General features: G+C 39.4%; 1 protein-coding gene across 1 annotated transcript in view; it reads right to left on the reverse strand.

Moving 5' to 3' along the window:
- The window catches only part of LOC126209879 (thyroid adenoma-associated protein homolog), a 239,739-nt gene that overhangs the window by 605 nt on the left and 221,339 nt on the right, over positions 1-17,795 (reverse strand). The window contains exon 27 of the mRNA XM_049939003.1: positions 17,061-17,235. Coding sequence (XP_049794960.1) covers positions 17,061-17,235 — 175 coding nt within the window. The remainder of the gene's footprint in view (positions 1-17,060; positions 17,236-17,795) is intronic.

The raw sequence follows: 17,795 nt of genomic DNA on the forward strand, positions 1-17,795 counted from the left end.
AATGGCTATAAATTATTTGTTAGTTGAGTTCTGAACATGATCAGGCTAATGTCTACACAACTAAAATTACCCTGGAGGTAAATACTGGATCAGTGAACAAACACAAAAACTTTGAATGTTGGATTTGATTTGGAGGTTAAATACCATCTTCACCTACATCATGGACACAAAGTAAATTTAAACCTAAGAATTTTCTGCAGTTAGTGAAAGGATTACAGTCAATAATTGAACAGAACATAAAGCTATGTATAGATAATGCACATTTCCTGCTCTTGAACAGTTTTAAATACATACATGAACGAAAGTTTTGCATCACCCTAATATGTTGAGCAGGTGTGTTGCCATTGTGAATGTTCCCTTACTGACTGGAAGCTCATCCCTTGACATTGTCTGTAAACATACATACAGCCACTATGAGTATTACTTATGGATAGAACGCCACACTCAAACGGATTGCAACATTTCAGGTGAAAGTAAAGTATCAATTGGTGACTAGATCCCCATGGTGGGACCCAATCACCAATGTTTTTGTGACAATGTCATCCCAACACATGATAGCTTGTGTGCTTATCTTACTGTTACCGTGAACATATTTCTTCGGCATGCTAAGATCGCCAGACTGGCGTGGCCTGCCTCTTTCCTGGACATATACCCAATCGAACATGTGTGGATTGAGTACAATGAGTTGTTTTTTGATGTTGACAACACCCAGTACTTTGTGTGACTTATGCAGAACTGCCATTCAAGAGTAAGACAATTTCGACGAGGCCTGGCTCGATGTTCCCACTCACGGTATGCCGACACGGAATGAGAGCCAAGAATGCCTTGAAATCAAATTTTGTTTTCTGTGTGATGAACTTCGAAATAAAGGGGTGATGCAAAACATTGTTGATGTATGTATATTGTAAAGATATTCATACATTTTCTTTAGTAAACTGCAGCTACAGTGCATTTCTGTATAACTTTTTATCTTTGGCAACAATGAGATCAAGAGGGTTATAAGGGTTATGTTGTTGTTGTTGTTGTTGTTGTGGTCTTCAGTCTGAAGACCAGTTTGATGCAGCGCTCTATGCTAGTCTATCCCATGCAAGCCTCTTCATCTATGTTTAACCACTACTGCTTACAACCATGGGACACTGCTTAGTGTGGTCTTCAGTCTCCTATAACTGTGGTCTGGGGATAGCGTCTCTACTGGTACTTTAAACGTTCTGAGCCCCACGTCTGATCCTAGCCACTGTTCAAATTTTGAATAAAAGCCACCATCAATGGTAGCCAAAGACCTCCAGTATAAGGACTCATACTCCTTCTGCCAACAGCTTTGTCAAAAGAGGATGGAGGTGCAGACAGAGTTTCATGTTAATCTTTGGTCACGGCTGTGGGAAACTGCTCCTAAAAGATGTAAGAATCAGCAGTGATCAACAGTCGTGTGAAGTTAGCACCCCTTTTTCGAGAAATATACATTTTTTTCATAGTTCTTGATAGATGTGCCATAGTTCTAGAGTTCTTTGCACAAAATTTCAATAGTTCTGCAGAATGTAACGAAAAAAAACAACAATACTCGAAAAAAATTTCGTATCGAAAACATTCTTTGTCAATTTCCGCATCATGTAAATAAGTACAATAGTTCTGAGCACAGTTCTGAACAGAACTCCAAGAGTTCTATCGAAAATCCTAGTAACATTTTTTTGTGCAGCTAATAGTTTACGAGATAATTGCAATTTAAGAAGAAAATCTTTTCACTTACTGTGAAGTTGGCACCCTTTTTTTCAGAAATGTATATTTTTGTCAGAGTTCTTGATAGATATGGCATAGTTCTAGAGTTCTTTGTAAAAAATTTCAATAGTTCTGCAGAATTTAGCAAAGAAAACAACAATACTCGAAAAAAATTTCGTATCGAAAACATTCTTTGTCAATTTTCGCATAAATTAAACTCGTAGAACAGTTCTGAGGACAGTTCTGAACAGAACCCCAAGAGCTCTATCGAAAATCCCAACAACATTTCTCTATGGCGATAATAGTTTATGAGATAAATTGATTTAATGTGGAACACACTTTCTCTACAGAAAATATAAATATATTCGTACAACAGTTCTGATGACAGTTCTGGACAACACGTGAAGAGTTCTATCGAAAATCCTAGTAGCATTTTTTTGTGCAGGTAATAGTTTAAGAAGTAATTGCAACTTAATTAAGAACTCCATAAGAGCTCGTACTGTGAAGCTGGCACCCTTTTTTTCAGAAATACATTTTTTTTCAGGGTTCTTGATAGATAAGTCATAGTTCTAGAGTTCTTTGTACAAAATTTGAATAGGTCTGCAGAATTTAAAGAAGAAAACAACAATACTCGAAAAAAATTTTGTACAGCAAACATTCTTTATTAATTTTCCCAAAAACTAAATTCGTACAACAGTTCCGAGGGCAGTTCTGAACAGAACCCCAATAGTTCTATCGAATATCCTAATAACAGTTTTTTGTGCAGCTAATAGGTTACGAGATAATTGAAATTTAAGGAGGAAACCTCTTCACTTACTGTGTAGTTGGCACCCTTTTTTTCGCAGAAATATATATTTTTTCAGAGTTCTTGATAGAAATGCCATTGTTCTAGAGTTCTTTGCACAAAATTCTAATAGTCCTGCTGAATTTAGCGAAGAAAACAACAATACTCGAAAAAATTTTCGTATCGAAAACATTCTTTGGCAAAAAGTAAATTCGTACAACAGTTCTGAACAGAACACCAAGAGCTCTATCGAAAATCCTAATAACACCTTTTTTTGGTGATGATAGTTTATACGGTAATTGCTTTGATGTTAGACCCACTGTCTCCACAGAAAAAAATAAATTCGTACAACAGTTTTGATGAACAGTTCTGGATAACAGCCCAAGACTACTGTCGATAATCATAACAACAATTTTTGTGGTTATAATAGATTGTAAGATAATTGATTAATTGTGGGGCTCACTTACTCTACAAAAAAATTATGTCTGGTGACAGCTCTGGATAGCATTGTAAGAGTTCTATCGAAAATACTAGTAACATATTCTGTGCAGGTAATTGTTTACGTAGTAACTGCATTTAATAAGGAATGCTTATGAGCCTTTCCCGTGCAGTTTGCACCCCTTTTATGAGAAATATACATTTTTTTCATAGTTCTTCATACGTATGCAATAGTTCTAGATTTCTGCTCAAACCACGAATAGTTCTCTAGAATTTCGGGAAGAAAACAATAACTCGGCAAAATTTTGGTATGGTAAAAAATTAATTGTCAGTTTGGGAAAAATAAATTTGTATAACTGTTCTGTTGGCAGTTTGTAAGAGTTGTATTGAACATGATAAGAACATTTTTGTGGCGATAATAGTTTATACGATAATTGTTTTAATCTGATACTCACTTTCTCTACGAAAGCAAAATTCGTAGAATAGTTCTGATGAAAGTTCTGAATAGCACCCACAGAGTTCTACCAAAAACTATAACAACATTTTTTGTGACGATGACATTATATGAGATAATTAATGTGGGACTCACTTTTGTCATGTAAAAGTAATAAATTCGTACAAGAGGTCTGATGGCATTTATTAATAGGACCCTAAGAGTTCTACCGGAAACTGTAATAACATTTTTTGTGGGGATAACAGTTAATGAGATAATATCATTTACGAGAGACCCACTTGGTCTACATTATACCTCAAAAAAGTTTTATGGTGCCAATAGATTATGAAATAGATTGTGTGTTCACTCTGCAGTGGGTGTGCGCTGATGTGGAACTTACTGGCAGATGAAAACTGTGTGCCGGACCGGGTCTCTAACCCCAGGCTGTGACGAAGGAATATTGTCACAATATCCTTTCTTCCAGGAGTGCTACTTCTGCAATTTTTGTAGGACAACTTCTGCGAAATTGGGAACGCCGGAGATGAGGTACTGCTGGAAGTACAGCTATGAGGACGAATCGTAAATTCTCACTTTTATTTTGGAAAACCGAAAACCGAAAATCCGGATTTATATTCTACTAAATACAAAAAGTCTAAATGTTCAGCACTGTACAAATGCCAGTACACCTTCTTAAGACTGACTGTAGTAACTGTAGGTGGAAGCGTGTGATGTGCACGCTTAGATGATTCAAAGAGAGAAGGCTCGTCAGTGCAAAACAAACAGATGGCTGAGACAGCAGATACATTCACACGCGCCACTAACCAGATGGTGTCACACCTGTCGAGAAGTGCACCAGAGGTACAATGAGCTGTGGTGGAGTGCTGTTGGCGTGGTTACTATGCAACTTACTTGATGGGCACCAATACACCGTTATATTAATGTACAATACTTGAGAAACAATGTCATTCACACACTCCGAGTTCCTTATCACTCAATACTAGACTAAATTACCGGCCTAGTGATAAGCAGCCTATGTACCTCACCGACTACATATCTTCGTGTTATAAGAAAAAAAGAGAAAATTACCAAGGGACACAAAATATGAATCCAGATAAACCGGAAATCCGGATTAGTGAGGACCAAATAAACGAGATTCTTGTTTACAAATTTCGAACTCCTTATTAACGTTCATACTGTATCCCCTTAACATAATAACACCTCTATCAGTCATGTACTGAATTAGGATTTAAACATACTACTTAGTTCGTTTGTACAATATATTCATTTAAATATACTTACATCTCTATACATTGTAAAGAATTTTTACTCTCGCTGTAGTGTAACTCATCAAACTTCCACACTTCCTTTCTAATTAGAACAAATGTTTGCAACAATATTAACGACAGAAATTTCAAATTTATTCGTTACACACAGCACATGTTTTTATGTATCCTAACATCTGGTGATGTAGCCACCTAACTTTCATCCACGAGGGTGCTGGGCAATTTTTAGCTGTTAGTGGATCCTGGATGTCATGAGAGCTCAAAACAATTACTGTTTTACGTAATAAAATCCATCTGGTTCTTCCTGATTCTAAAAATATACACTTCATGTACAGTACCTCATCATTCTCATGCTTAAATGTCACTTTGTTTAATTTGGGCGCGCCGCGCGGGATTAGCCGAGCGCTGCAGTCATGGACGGTGCGGCTGATCCCGGCGGAGGTTCGAGTCCTCCCTCGGGCATGGGTGTGTGTGTGTTTGTCCTTAGGATAATTTAGGTTAAGTAGTGTGTAAGTGTAGGGACTGATGACCTTAGCAGTTAAGTCCCATAAGATTTCACACACTTTTGAACATTTGAACATTTAATTTTGGCGCCGCAGTTTCCGTAGAACCTCGTTTATGTAATATCTTTGAAGAACCTGTCGACTGTCGTATGTGCAGGAAAAATGTTTACATGCCATAAAACAAAATCAGAATGAGTTTCAACAGTTGCAATATGTTTTAATGGTGGAGTAAAAATGGTTCAAATGCATCTGAGTACTATGGGACTTAACTTCTGAGGCCATCAGTCCCCAGGAACTTAGAACTACTTAAACCTAACTAACCTAAGGACACCACACTCATCCATGCCCGAGGCAGGATTCGAACCTGCGACCGAAGTGGTCGCGCGGTTCCAGACTGTAATGCCTAGAACTGCTCGGCCACTCCGGCCGGCCTGATGGAGTAAAGATTAAAAACATGTCACATAAACTGAAAAAGCTGCTGAAAGCATGAAAAAGGAGGCCAGAATAGCAAAGAAAAGAAGCAAAACTAAAGAAAATGAAAAGGACATGAAAGATAACAACAAGATTATGGAGCAGGAATGGTTTGCAATGTCGTCATTGAGACGAAAATGACATACAAATCTTTAGTTTCAATTTTCTGTAATCAACGTGTTTGCATACAGAGATACTGTTACCAGTATCTCATCCACTATTAAAGCTACATAAACAAAGCTATGGATGAATAATAATAAAGTGCTTGCCTACACACTGAACCACATTATTCATTATTCAACAATGGATTAAATATTATAAGCTGCAGTATGTCATATTATGTTCTTAAATTATTAGGAGAAAAAACTGACTCTTAAAATACATTGTTTTTAAAATAATCAAAACATGAAACTGGTAAATATTACTGGTTTGCTGTTTCCACAAGGTAATAATTCAGAGAATAAAATTTGTTTTTTATCTTTTATTTGAAACAGTGTGCAAGTACATTGAACCTAAAATAACAATTACGTGTAATTCAGTATGTAAGAAAAACATCAATATTCACTGCACAATGTATTCCACAGATTTACAATGTATTTCACCTAGAGCTCACTATATACCTATTCTTTGATAAAAGTTTCATTCCTGAATCTATTGACAGTCTTGCATTATTAAATTTCAAAGTATCAGTAATAACTACAGGCCGTGATTTACAGGTCCCCTTAACAGCTCTTCTTCAGAATACACTAAAACCCAGAAGGAAATACATATGTAGGGAATTCAGTTATAAATAAGCATAGAATTTATGAGGTGTGAAACAACTAAGAAAAATAAGTACAGAAAAATATATACATGAAATTTAGGGCATAAAATGCTCTTATTCTAGCAACTAAAACAGGAGGGCTGTGGTTCCAGAAACAAAGATACTAAGAATTAACGTAAGAGCTGTATTTGTAATATTTATATATCAACTTTTAGCAATTGCTTACCTTATAAAGCAAAGTTCCTATGTAGGAACTACTTGTTTCGTCTCGTCGGTCTTGTAGCTGCCATTTGAAAAGTTTCCTGTCTTGACATACATGAACAGGTGTGGAGAAATTATCGTTTCTTTTGAAACTCTCTGTACATCTTGATACAAGTCATCTTACTGCTTCCAGTAGGTTCCATCAAAGACATATGCCGTGTAGTGTTTGATGGAGCTATTGCAATGAATGGCACCAACAAGATCTCTTTCGTGATCGTTTGCAACACACATTTCTTCCTTTGATTTGGAGAGGAAACTGATCTTCAGTTAGTGGGCAAGTTGTTGTACTAATATCCATCATCAAGTAGCATCCAAATCTCTTTTCTTCGACTGCTTCTCCTTTACATTTCTTGCATTTTATGATAGTCTTTAGACCTCCATTTGTTGCATCTACAGCCTCTTGCATGAAATTATAACCAAGTCAAAGCCCATTGTCTTTAATTTTGAAAATTATCCTTCAGTCCCTGTTGACGAACGAATAGATAGAGGAATATGGAAAGAAGGATACATCACACTGTCCACAGTGGTATATAGTAGATCAACTCTTTCAGCATCTCTGCAGCATTAGGAATGTTGTTCAGATTCACATCAAAGAGATTGTCATCCTTAGTCTGATTCGCGATGACTTCAGCTTCATTGTAGATACGTTTTGCCCTATCAATCCACGCGTTTGCAGTAGATTCCTTAGAGTTCAAAATTGATTCCAAAAGACAGTCATCATTGTTTTCAACATCATCAGTTTTCTTGTCATCATCTTTCTTTTCTTCAATATGTGAATGATGTGGACCACCTCTGATAATGTTATCAAGATGGTACTGATGTTCCATTGATGAATATTCTTGACTGCACTCATCAGTACCAAGATGTTCACTCAACGCAACAGCCAAAAGTGAGCGCAAAGCATTTTCAATATCACGAAAATCTGTCATCATGTAAATATGGGCCAAAACTCAAAGATAAAATTGTTTGAGATTTACCTCTTGAGAAGCATTTCCACCTCGAAATCATGACCATAAAATGGTTTAAATCTATCCTCAAACAACACGAGGGTAGAATTACTCTTTCATGCAAAACAATATGACTATTTCACCTATTCAAATAATCTGTTAAATCCGAGCAATTGGCTATTGCTCTAGAAATGGCAAGCAACAAAGCCTTACCAAAATCAGTTACCATCATTTTTGGTCTGGGAGCTCCAGATCTGACGATTTGCATAAAGAAAAAATACAAGAATGATGTGTCATGCCTAGAGGATATCATCTGATAAGTTGGGCAACCGATTGATGATCCATTGACGATATTTGGATCTTTACTAGTGACGTTTACTTCGCGGATGCACATGTACTGATACAGGTACACAGTCAGCCCTGTTTGACAGATCCTCAAATTGTGAAATAACTCGAAATGCAACGCCACCTCTAGCATCTACTGAATCGTATACACTGCTATTGATTTGATGACAGTATTTGTGCAACTGACTTTGATCTTTCAGCCAATATATACAGAAGAATGGGTCCAATCCGACTGCATAAATTTCGTTCCGATGGGTTGTATATTTTGCGATTTTCAGGTTTTCAACAGGCATACTAGTTATTATACCAAATCGTTTGTCCCTTTCCTCTTCTTTAGCCTTTCTCAAGACATTATCATTTGTTAAATTTGGAGGAATCATGTCTCCGAAAGACTTTTTTTTTCGCTTCGTAATTTCGCCAAAGAGCTGCAGGAATCCTGTTATCAACCAATTTAGCAGCTACCTGTTGTCCTCTCGTGCCACGAAGTTGTCTTCTGAAAAGTTTGAAAGTCTGCAGTTCAGAATAATGTCGTTGTCCTTTTTTTGCATCTTCAGAGCAATCCCTTCGAAAGTGGCTCCGCGTTCTGTACATCTTCCTTTGATCTTCAAGGAGTACTTTCAACTTGAACTTTCACACACTTTCCTGTATTTGAAAGAAAAGGCACATGGAATTTTGTGATGTTCATAAATTTTATCAGCCATCAAATCGGTCCATTTCCCTATTTCCAGTTTTGAAGGCTTTCCAAGTTTCCTCTTTGTTGGTTTTATGGTAGACCATTTTTCTGCTGACAGTAGTAAGTCGAATTCCTTCATCATGTCCTTGTAGCACGAAAAGCCAAAAACATTCCACGACTCATCTTTGCTGTCGTCGTCTTTATCTTCAACGAAACATTCCAGCCTGAAAGTGTTTCTAACAAAAGTAAGCAGACCATGACGATCTTCTTTAATTGTTGTGTAAATATGTTTGAAGACATTTTCGAGCCGATGTCGGCCATGGCATCGGACAGTTTTTGGAAGACTGGATGAGACGGAGTTAACTGAATGCCTCTATCATCGATTACTTTAAATTCCTCCATGCTAAGAAGACGTTTCAATTCTGGTTGATTGTACATTTTTATGGGTGTTATGGTTCATAAATATCACTTACACAACAGCACCGACTGCACAACAAGCACCGACTGCACAAGAGCTCTGACTGAACGAGCCTAATTATTATTCCCATGAGTGTGAGTGGTATTGTTACGTTTAGTCATTAGGGGCAGATCAAGGAGCGAAATGCAGCGCCGGTGGGCGGCTTCACACGACGCCGCGCGTGACAACCAGAAAGTGCAGCTGTTGTTGTCATTAGCTTTGATGCTACCGCGAGAAGCTTTGATGCTACCTCTATTGTAACTGCTACGCTGACGTCACTTGCCGATTGTTTAAAAGACGCAGTTCAAGTGTTCATTGTTTCCAGATGTAGTGCCACGACTTTTGCATTGTTGCTGTGCTTTGTTTATTATTTTTTGGTCTTGAGAAGTCTCAGGGACGTATCATAGTTTTCATTATCCTTCCAACGGCACCATCTGTTCAAATTGATACATGTCGAAATTTTCTGTAAATCACTTTTCAACACTTTGCAGTATGGCACCGTCTCGTTAACAGCTTCCCTTCTCCGTATGCCTTCCATTGTTGTGTGATTCTGTAAATTACTTGTCAACAACTGGTAGCACTGGCGCCCTCTCGTTATAGCTTCCTTTCTCTGTATGCCTTTCATTGTTGTACGATTCAGTATCGGCGCTAATCCTCTCTTGATGAGATATGAGCTGAATGCTTGTTTTTATCCACTGTGCCCTTTCGTATTTCATTTCGGCAATTAATTTATTTGTTTATCAACGTAGTAAGTAGTGCAAAGCTAATCCAGAATGTAAAATGCACTTAAATTCTGTTTGAACTGTTTAACCGTCAGTGTCCGCTGTCTGAACGTCAAATATCAAATTAATACACTGTGCCTGGTTGTGTTATTTTATAGGAATTTTATTAATTTAAGTGGAATGTACTTGATCATGCTGAAGAAATCCAAAGCATATAGTTCGAAGAGGATAATCTTATTCGAAATTTACCTGGACCGATAGGCGCAGCCAAAGTAGCCTTTGTGATGCTGTAATTGCCTCATAGTTGATATTTGTATATTGTAGTTTTGTATTTCAATCAGCATTTTGAGAGCATTAAAGCTTAATTTCAACGTAAGAGACGGGTAAAATCAATAGATGTTACTGAACTGAAAGCCTTAATCAGTCTCTTGTATTTAATTCTTGTTAACAAAAGTAACAGATAAAGCCTGGAAGATCTGTGTGGAACTGATGGGGATGGCACTGAAAAGTTTCACCTAGCAAATGAACATAAAACGTTTCAAATTTATTGAGGAGTGCCTTAGATTTTACAGTCGCGCTATTCATGATGAAAGGAGACAATTAGACAAGATAATAGCAATTCGGGAAATATTTACTGTGTTCGTACGCAACTACCAGAAATCTTATACCCTTGGAGAAAATGTTACAGTAGACAAGAAGCTGGAAGGATTCTGTGGAAGGTACAGTTTTTGCCAATATGTACCTATCAAAACAAACAAGTATGGATTTAAAATCTATGCTTTTGTGGATTCTTAAGACTTTTACTTGTACAATTTGGAAATATACGCTGTGTTGCAACCAGAAGGATTTACCAACTGAGCAATAAACATTTTGATGTTAAACTTCCTGGCAGATAAAAACTGTGTGCCCGACCGAGACTCGAACTCGGGATGTTGTTCTGTGACTGTGTAAACCTACATATCAGTCAGGCCGAAATGTGAAAGCGGACAACTGGTTTACTAGTACTGGAATGATAATAGAGCTATGAAGGGAGAATTTTTCTTTTGTTGGCACGATGAAGAAAAACAACCGTGAGATTTCTCTAGAGTTTGCTATCAGTAAAAGAAGGGCTGCCAACAGTTCCTTTTTTGTCTTCCATAAGACTGAGCTCTAGTTTCCTCCATACCTAAAAAGGGGAAGTGTGTGATCCTGGCATCACGTTTGCATGAAGATAATTCGATAGATGCTGACACTAGATAAATGGAACCCATCCACGAAAATGTTACAATAGCGTTAAGTGTCGTATTTTCACAGCGGATAAGCTGAATGCTTTGTACAACGCTGCAAGAAATGTGCGCCGCTGGTCAATGGTTATATTTTTGTAATGATCAATATGGTTGGAATCTATGCACAAGTCATTTTTTGTGGGAACAGTAAGAATTGTATCAGAAGGTTGGGTTGGTTGGTTTTGCGGAAGGAGACCAGACAGCGTAGTCATTGGTCTCATCGGATGAGGGAAGGACGGGGAAGGAAGTCGGCCGTGCCCTTTCAGAGGAACCATCCCGGCATTTGCCTGGAGTGATTTAGGGAAATCACGGAAAACCTAAATCAGGATGGCCGGACGCGGGACTGAACCGTCGTCCTCCCGAAAGAGAGTATCAGAAGGAAAGGGTTCCTGAATCAGCTAGGTATACATTGTTGTTTTCTTCGCTATATTCTGCAGAACTATTCAAATTTTGTACAAAGAACTCTAGAACTATGCCATATCTATCAAGAACTCTGAAAAAAATATACATTTCTGAAAAAAAGGGTGCCAACTTCACAGTAAGTGAAAAGATTTTCTCCTTAAATTACAATTATCTCGCAAACTATTAGCTGCACAAAAAACTGTTATTAGGATATTCGACAGAACTATTGGTGTTCTGTTCAGAACTGCCCTCGGAACTGTTGTACGAATTTAGTTTTTGGGAAAATTAATAAAGAAAGTTTGCTGTACAAAATTTTTTACAAGTATTGTTGTTTTCTTCTTTAAATTCTGCAGAACTATTCAAATTTTGTACAAAGAACTCTAGAACTATGACTTATCTATCAAGAACCCTGAAAAAAAAAAGTATTTCTGAAAAAAAGGGTGCCAGCTTCACAGTACGAGCTCTTATGGAGTTCTTAATTAAGTTGCAATTACTTCTTAAACTATTACCTGCACAAAAAAATGCTACTAGGATTTTCGATAGAACTCTTCACGTGTTGTCCAGAACTGTCATCAGAACTGTTGTACGAATATATTTATATTTTCTGTAGAGAAAGTGTGTCCCACATTAAATCAATTTATCTCAAACTATTATCGCCATAGAAAAATGTTATTCGGATCTTCGATAGAGCTCTTGGGGTTCTGTTCAGAACTGTCCTCAGAACTGTTGTACAAATTTAATTTCTGCGAAAATTGACAAAGAATGTTTTCGATACGAAAATTTTTTCGAGTAGTGTTGTTTTCTTCTCTAAATTCCGCAGAACTATTGAAATTTTGTACAAAGAACTCTAGAACTATACCATATCTATCAAGAACTCTGACAAAAATATACATTTCTGAAAAAAAGGGTGCCAACTTCACAGTAAGTGAAAAGATTTTCTTCTTAAATTGCAATTATCTCGTAAACTATTAGCTGCACAAAAAAATGTTACTAGGATTTTCGATAGAACTCTTGGAGTTCTGTTCAGAACTGTGCTCAGAACTATTGTACTTATTTACATGATGCGGAAATTGACAAAGAATGTTTTCGATACGAAATTTTTTTCGAGTATTGTTGTTTTTTTTCGTTACATTCTGCAGAACTATTGAAATTTTGTGCAAAGAACTCTAGAACTACGGCACATCTAACAAGAACTGTGAAAAAAATGTATATTTCTCGAAAAAGGGGTGCTAACTTCACACGACTGTGATCAACAGCAAGAAGATGCAGAAAGCACTTGAAACCACCACATTAAAGTCATAAAATGTGTATCAACAAGACATTTGGCATGTAATTGTAAAAGTGTCATAATGATCTCTACATTGGCAAAAGATTCTGGATTTGTCCTCCATTTGGATCTCTGGGATGGGCTGCCATGGTAGAGACAATCATCAAAAAAGATTTAATAACCAACGAAAGGGTGAAAATCTTGTATGTTTGGTGCTCCGCAGCTTATAGGTATTTGTTAAATGACCTTGCTGTACACCATGAGCTGCACATAAAATATTTTATTTCTAGACTAGGATTCAGCCATACAGTCCATCATCAGTGGTATATATTTTGTACATCCATATCAACTGACATGTCGTTGAGGTATGAAATCTTTATGGTGTTAAAACTGAGGTGGATCTCTGTGGTACACATGTCAACATGTGTACATGTTATTTCTGCCAAATGTTAAATAGCCATACTCCTTGGTCACATTGGATACTACTGTTACATGACGAAAACATGGAACTGACCATCAACTAGAACATGTACACAGGACAACCTGTATACCACAGAGATCCACATGAATTTTAACATATAGATTTCATTCTTGACACACACATTACTTAACACAGACACACACAATTGATGATGGACTATAAGCCCGAATACTGGTCTGGTAAGTAAATATTTTTTACAAGTAACTCATGGTGTACAGAAAGATGTCTTTTACCTACAAAAGGGTAACACATCCTATGAGTTGGAGCATGGATTGTCAGAAGTTTGAAAGTGGTGCAGAATCCAGAAAACCTGGAAAGGATCAATATAGATACAGTGGGGATTAGTGAAGAGAAATGGAAAGATGATAATGGTTTTCGATCAGACGATTATTGGGTAGCCTATTAAAAATTGCTCTTGTTGGAGCACAAAAAGGCAAATACACTCCTGGAAATGGAAAAAAGAACACATTGACACCGGTGTGTCAGACCCACCATACTTGCTCCGGACGCTGCGAGAGGGCTGTACAAGCAATGATCACACGCACGGCACAGCGGACACACCAGGAACCGCGGTGTTGGCCGTCGAATGGCGCTAGCTGCGCAGCATTTGTGCACCGCCGCCGTCAGTGTCAGCCAGTTTGCCGTGGCATACGGAGCTCCATCGCAGTCTTTAACACTGGTAGCATGTCGCGACAGCGTGGACGTGAACCGTATGTGCAGTTGACGGACTTTGAGCGAGGGCGTATGGTGGGCATGCGGGAGGCCGGGTGGACGTACCGCCGAATTGCTCAACACATGGGGCGTGAGGTCTCCACAGTACATCGATGTTGTCGCCAGTGGTCGGCGGAAGGTGCACGTGCCCGTCGACCTGGGACCGGACCGCAGCGACGCACGGATGCACGCCAAGACCGTAGGATCCTACGCAGTGCCGTAGGGGACCGCACCGCCACTTCCCAGCAAATTAGGGACACTGTTGCTCCTGGGGTATCGGCGAGGACCATTCGCAACCGTCTCCATGAAGCTGGGCTACGGTCCCGCACACCGTTAGGACGTCTTCCGCTCACGCCCCAACATCGTGCAGCCCGCCTCCAGTGGTGTCGCGACAGGCGTGAATGGAGGGACGAATGGAGACGTGTCGTCTTCAGCGATGAGAGTCGCTTCTGCCTTGGTGCCAATGATGGTCGTATGCGTGTTTGGCGCCGTGCAGGTGAGCGCCACAATCAGGACTGCATACGACCGAGGCACACAGGGCCAACACCCGGCATCATGGTGTGGGGAGCGATCTCCTACACTGGCCGTACACCACTGGTGATCGTCGAGGGGACACTGAATAGTGCACGGTACATCCAAACCGTCATCGAACCCATCGTTCTACCATTCCTAGACCGGCAAGGGAACTTGCTGTTCCAACAGGACAATGCACGTCCGCATGTATCCCGTGCCACCCAACGTGCTCTAGAAGGTGTAAGTCAACTACCCTGGCCAGCAAGATCTCCGGATCTGTCCCCCATTGAGCATGTTTGGGACTGGATGAAGCGTCGTCTCACGCGGTCTGCACGTCCAGCACGAACGCTGGTCCAACTGAGGCGCCAGGTGGAAATGGCATGGCAAGCCGTTCCACAGGACTACATCCAGCATCTCTACGATCGTCTCCATGGGAGAATAGCAGCCTGCATTGCTGCGAAAGGTGGATATACACTGTACTAGTCCCGACATTGTGCATGCTCTGTTGCCTGTGTCTATGTGCCTGTGGTTCTGTCAGTGTGATCATGTGATGTATCTGACCCCAGGAATGTGTCAATAAAGTTTCCCCTTCCTGGGACAATGAATTCACGGTGTTCTTATTTCAATTTCCAGGAGTGTATGTTCCTCTGTAAAGGCCTTAGGCAGAAAAAAATTGTAATGTGAACATATTCTAGCTCTTTAAGCAAAGAACATTCTAAATACTTTTTTTCCAGACTCTCTTGTAGTAAATCCTTCATACTCATCACCTCCCTCTCACTGCTACTATATGTCTCTCTCTAGCACTGTCACCTTTTTCTCCCATTGATTATTTTATACTATACCTCATTGTCACTGTCTCCTTTCTCAATTACACTGTCTTCTTTAGTGTTCCCTCCTCATTATCATTGTCTCCACCAAACCCCCCAGCAGCTCAAATATTCTCTAAGGTCCAACTTCTTCCCCCCCCCCCCCCCCCCTATACCAACGTGTTAAAAAGTTTGGTCCTCTCCCATATCTAGTTTAAGTTTGCCAGTCTGGGAGGGTCCAGAACCCCCACGAGCTTTTCTGCAATCTCCATTCATCTTTATTTTTCATTTCCACTGTCTCCTCTCTCTTTTGATCCCACTGCTTCTATCTCTATTCTTCTACCTTCCACTTTTACTGCCACTGTCTCTCACTGATCTTAACTATATCCTCGCTCTTTGGCTCACACTTTTGATGCCTTCATCCACCTCTCTTTCACTCCCACTTTCTCCTCCCCCATCATCTCTGTCTCCTCTCTCTTCCACTGTCACTATATCTCTGCTACTCTCTTTCAGCACAAAAAACTACTCTCTTTCAGGACAAAAAAGTGCAATTATGTTAGCATGACATAATTTTTGCTGAGTATGATGGAATGAGGATTGAGGCAGCTGGTTCCTCAATTTTCTGTCAGAGGCTTTTAAAGAGGAACATATTTGCCTTTTTGTGCTCTGGAAGGAGCATTTCTCCACTGGTTCTCCTATTTTCCCTGCTACAGCAGGGTATGCTGATTATATAAAACAAATTCCGTATGTCAGTAAAGTTTTGATAGTTTGTTTATATACTTCAACAGATTTATATAATTTGGAACATATAAACAACAAATAAGAATGCACAATATAAAGTTAATACAAAATCATTTGCTATACATTTTTTTCGGGTTACTTTGCTCGTTGATTACAATTCAGCAAAAATGCCTGACTTGTGATTTATACTTTAAAAGAATAGAAATGATAGAAATACTATATGGAATTTGAGTTATATTGGGAAAAAAATGGCAAATAGAAATAAAGTTTTATGACCTCGGAACCTTAGAATGCTTGTCATGTGTTCACTACATCATTTAAAACTAGATTTACATCTCACACTGGATATTATGCACTTAGTTTATGTCCATAAGTACAGTAAATTTGAACCTCTGGATCTTGGTAAAGGATACCACAGATTTGGTTCAAATTCTGATAAATGTTCAGAAATTATAGGCATGGCAATGCCCACAACTGGTGCTTTTGGTACCCAAAAGCACGATTCATCAGGTGTATCTTGATATCGAAGACAGATTTTCAAAAACGGGGAAAATGGCTTTTTTAGATGACTGTCTAAAGAATGCAGAGTTAAAAGTTGATCCATTTGCTATTGTTATTTATTTAGATAACTGTGGCTGATGGTGCAGAAATGGCTAAATTGGCTTTTGTGGTTTTCTGCAAAATGATAGCTCCGAACCTACGGCTCTAAATAACTGATAATGATACTGAAGTTCCCCGAGAACACCATCTTAAGAGCGTACAGTAAAAATTTCGACAATCTGCCACGAATAAAGATTATAGAAGGGGGCATCCTCACAGCTGGCACTCTTCGTATCTGAAAATTACAGTTTTTCAAGGTTTTCTCAGGTACTGCCCATGAGCAAAAGGTGACTTTATAAGCTGCTTGAAGTTCAAATCTAGGCCACACCAAATGCAAAAGAACCTACCGATTTGCTAGAGGTCCTGACATCACAAGCAGAAGATGAAAAGACAGAGAATGTAGAGAAGGATACTGACGAGTGATTCAGTATAGATACAGGTACACGACAATCTGATAATTGGAACTTGACCAGCGACTGACCTTCGGGCAGGAACCACCACTTGGCCAGCCAGCCCCGCATGCAGGGGTCCTGCTTGCGCAGCAGCAGCTCACGGCCAGTGTGGTCTGCTACGACGCGCAGGTGAGAGCACGCCAGCTCGCACTGTGCCGCGCCCTCGCGGAACTCGTTCGATTCGCTCTGCTCGAAAATGCCTTCCTGGAAAATTGTAATGCCACATTGTGTTTAAGATTGTTATTTGTCTGTTTATTCACAACATGCTTCATTACATACTATTTGTAATACTGCAAGTACGCATTTTATTTCTCTCTCTCTCTCTCTCTCTCTCTGTGTGTGCTGTGTGTGTGTGTGTGTGTGTGTGTGTGTGTGTAGTGTGGTGGTGAGATAAGGAAAAGGATGAAACCCGGTGTTGGCACAAAGCCTACTCCTTGCGAATAGCATCAACAGGGCCACAAAGCTTAACACCACCATGTGACAGACAGATCGCCATCAACAGCATCACATGCACTCACTTCATGAGACACTGTGGAGAGCTTTGGTACTTAAACCAGGACATTGGTGCACCGTCTGGTGATCAGAAAATCTAAGCCACCACCTCTCCTCCCCTGTTTTGGCCAAATAATAGCAGTGAACATTTTTTCCACCACCAGTATTCAACCGGCTCACACCCGGGTCAAGTGTCACCGCACAAGCGTGCCTTAGTGGCCTCAGCCACTGAGTCTGTTGTTTAAGACTATTCTGTACAATAATTTTACATA

The sequence above is a fragment of the Schistocerca nitens genome, chromosome 10 (assembly GCF_023898315.1).
Source record: "Schistocerca nitens isolate TAMUIC-IGC-003100 chromosome 10, iqSchNite1.1, whole genome shotgun sequence".
Taxonomy (NCBI): Eukaryota; Metazoa; Arthropoda; class Insecta; order Orthoptera; family Acrididae; genus Schistocerca; species Schistocerca nitens.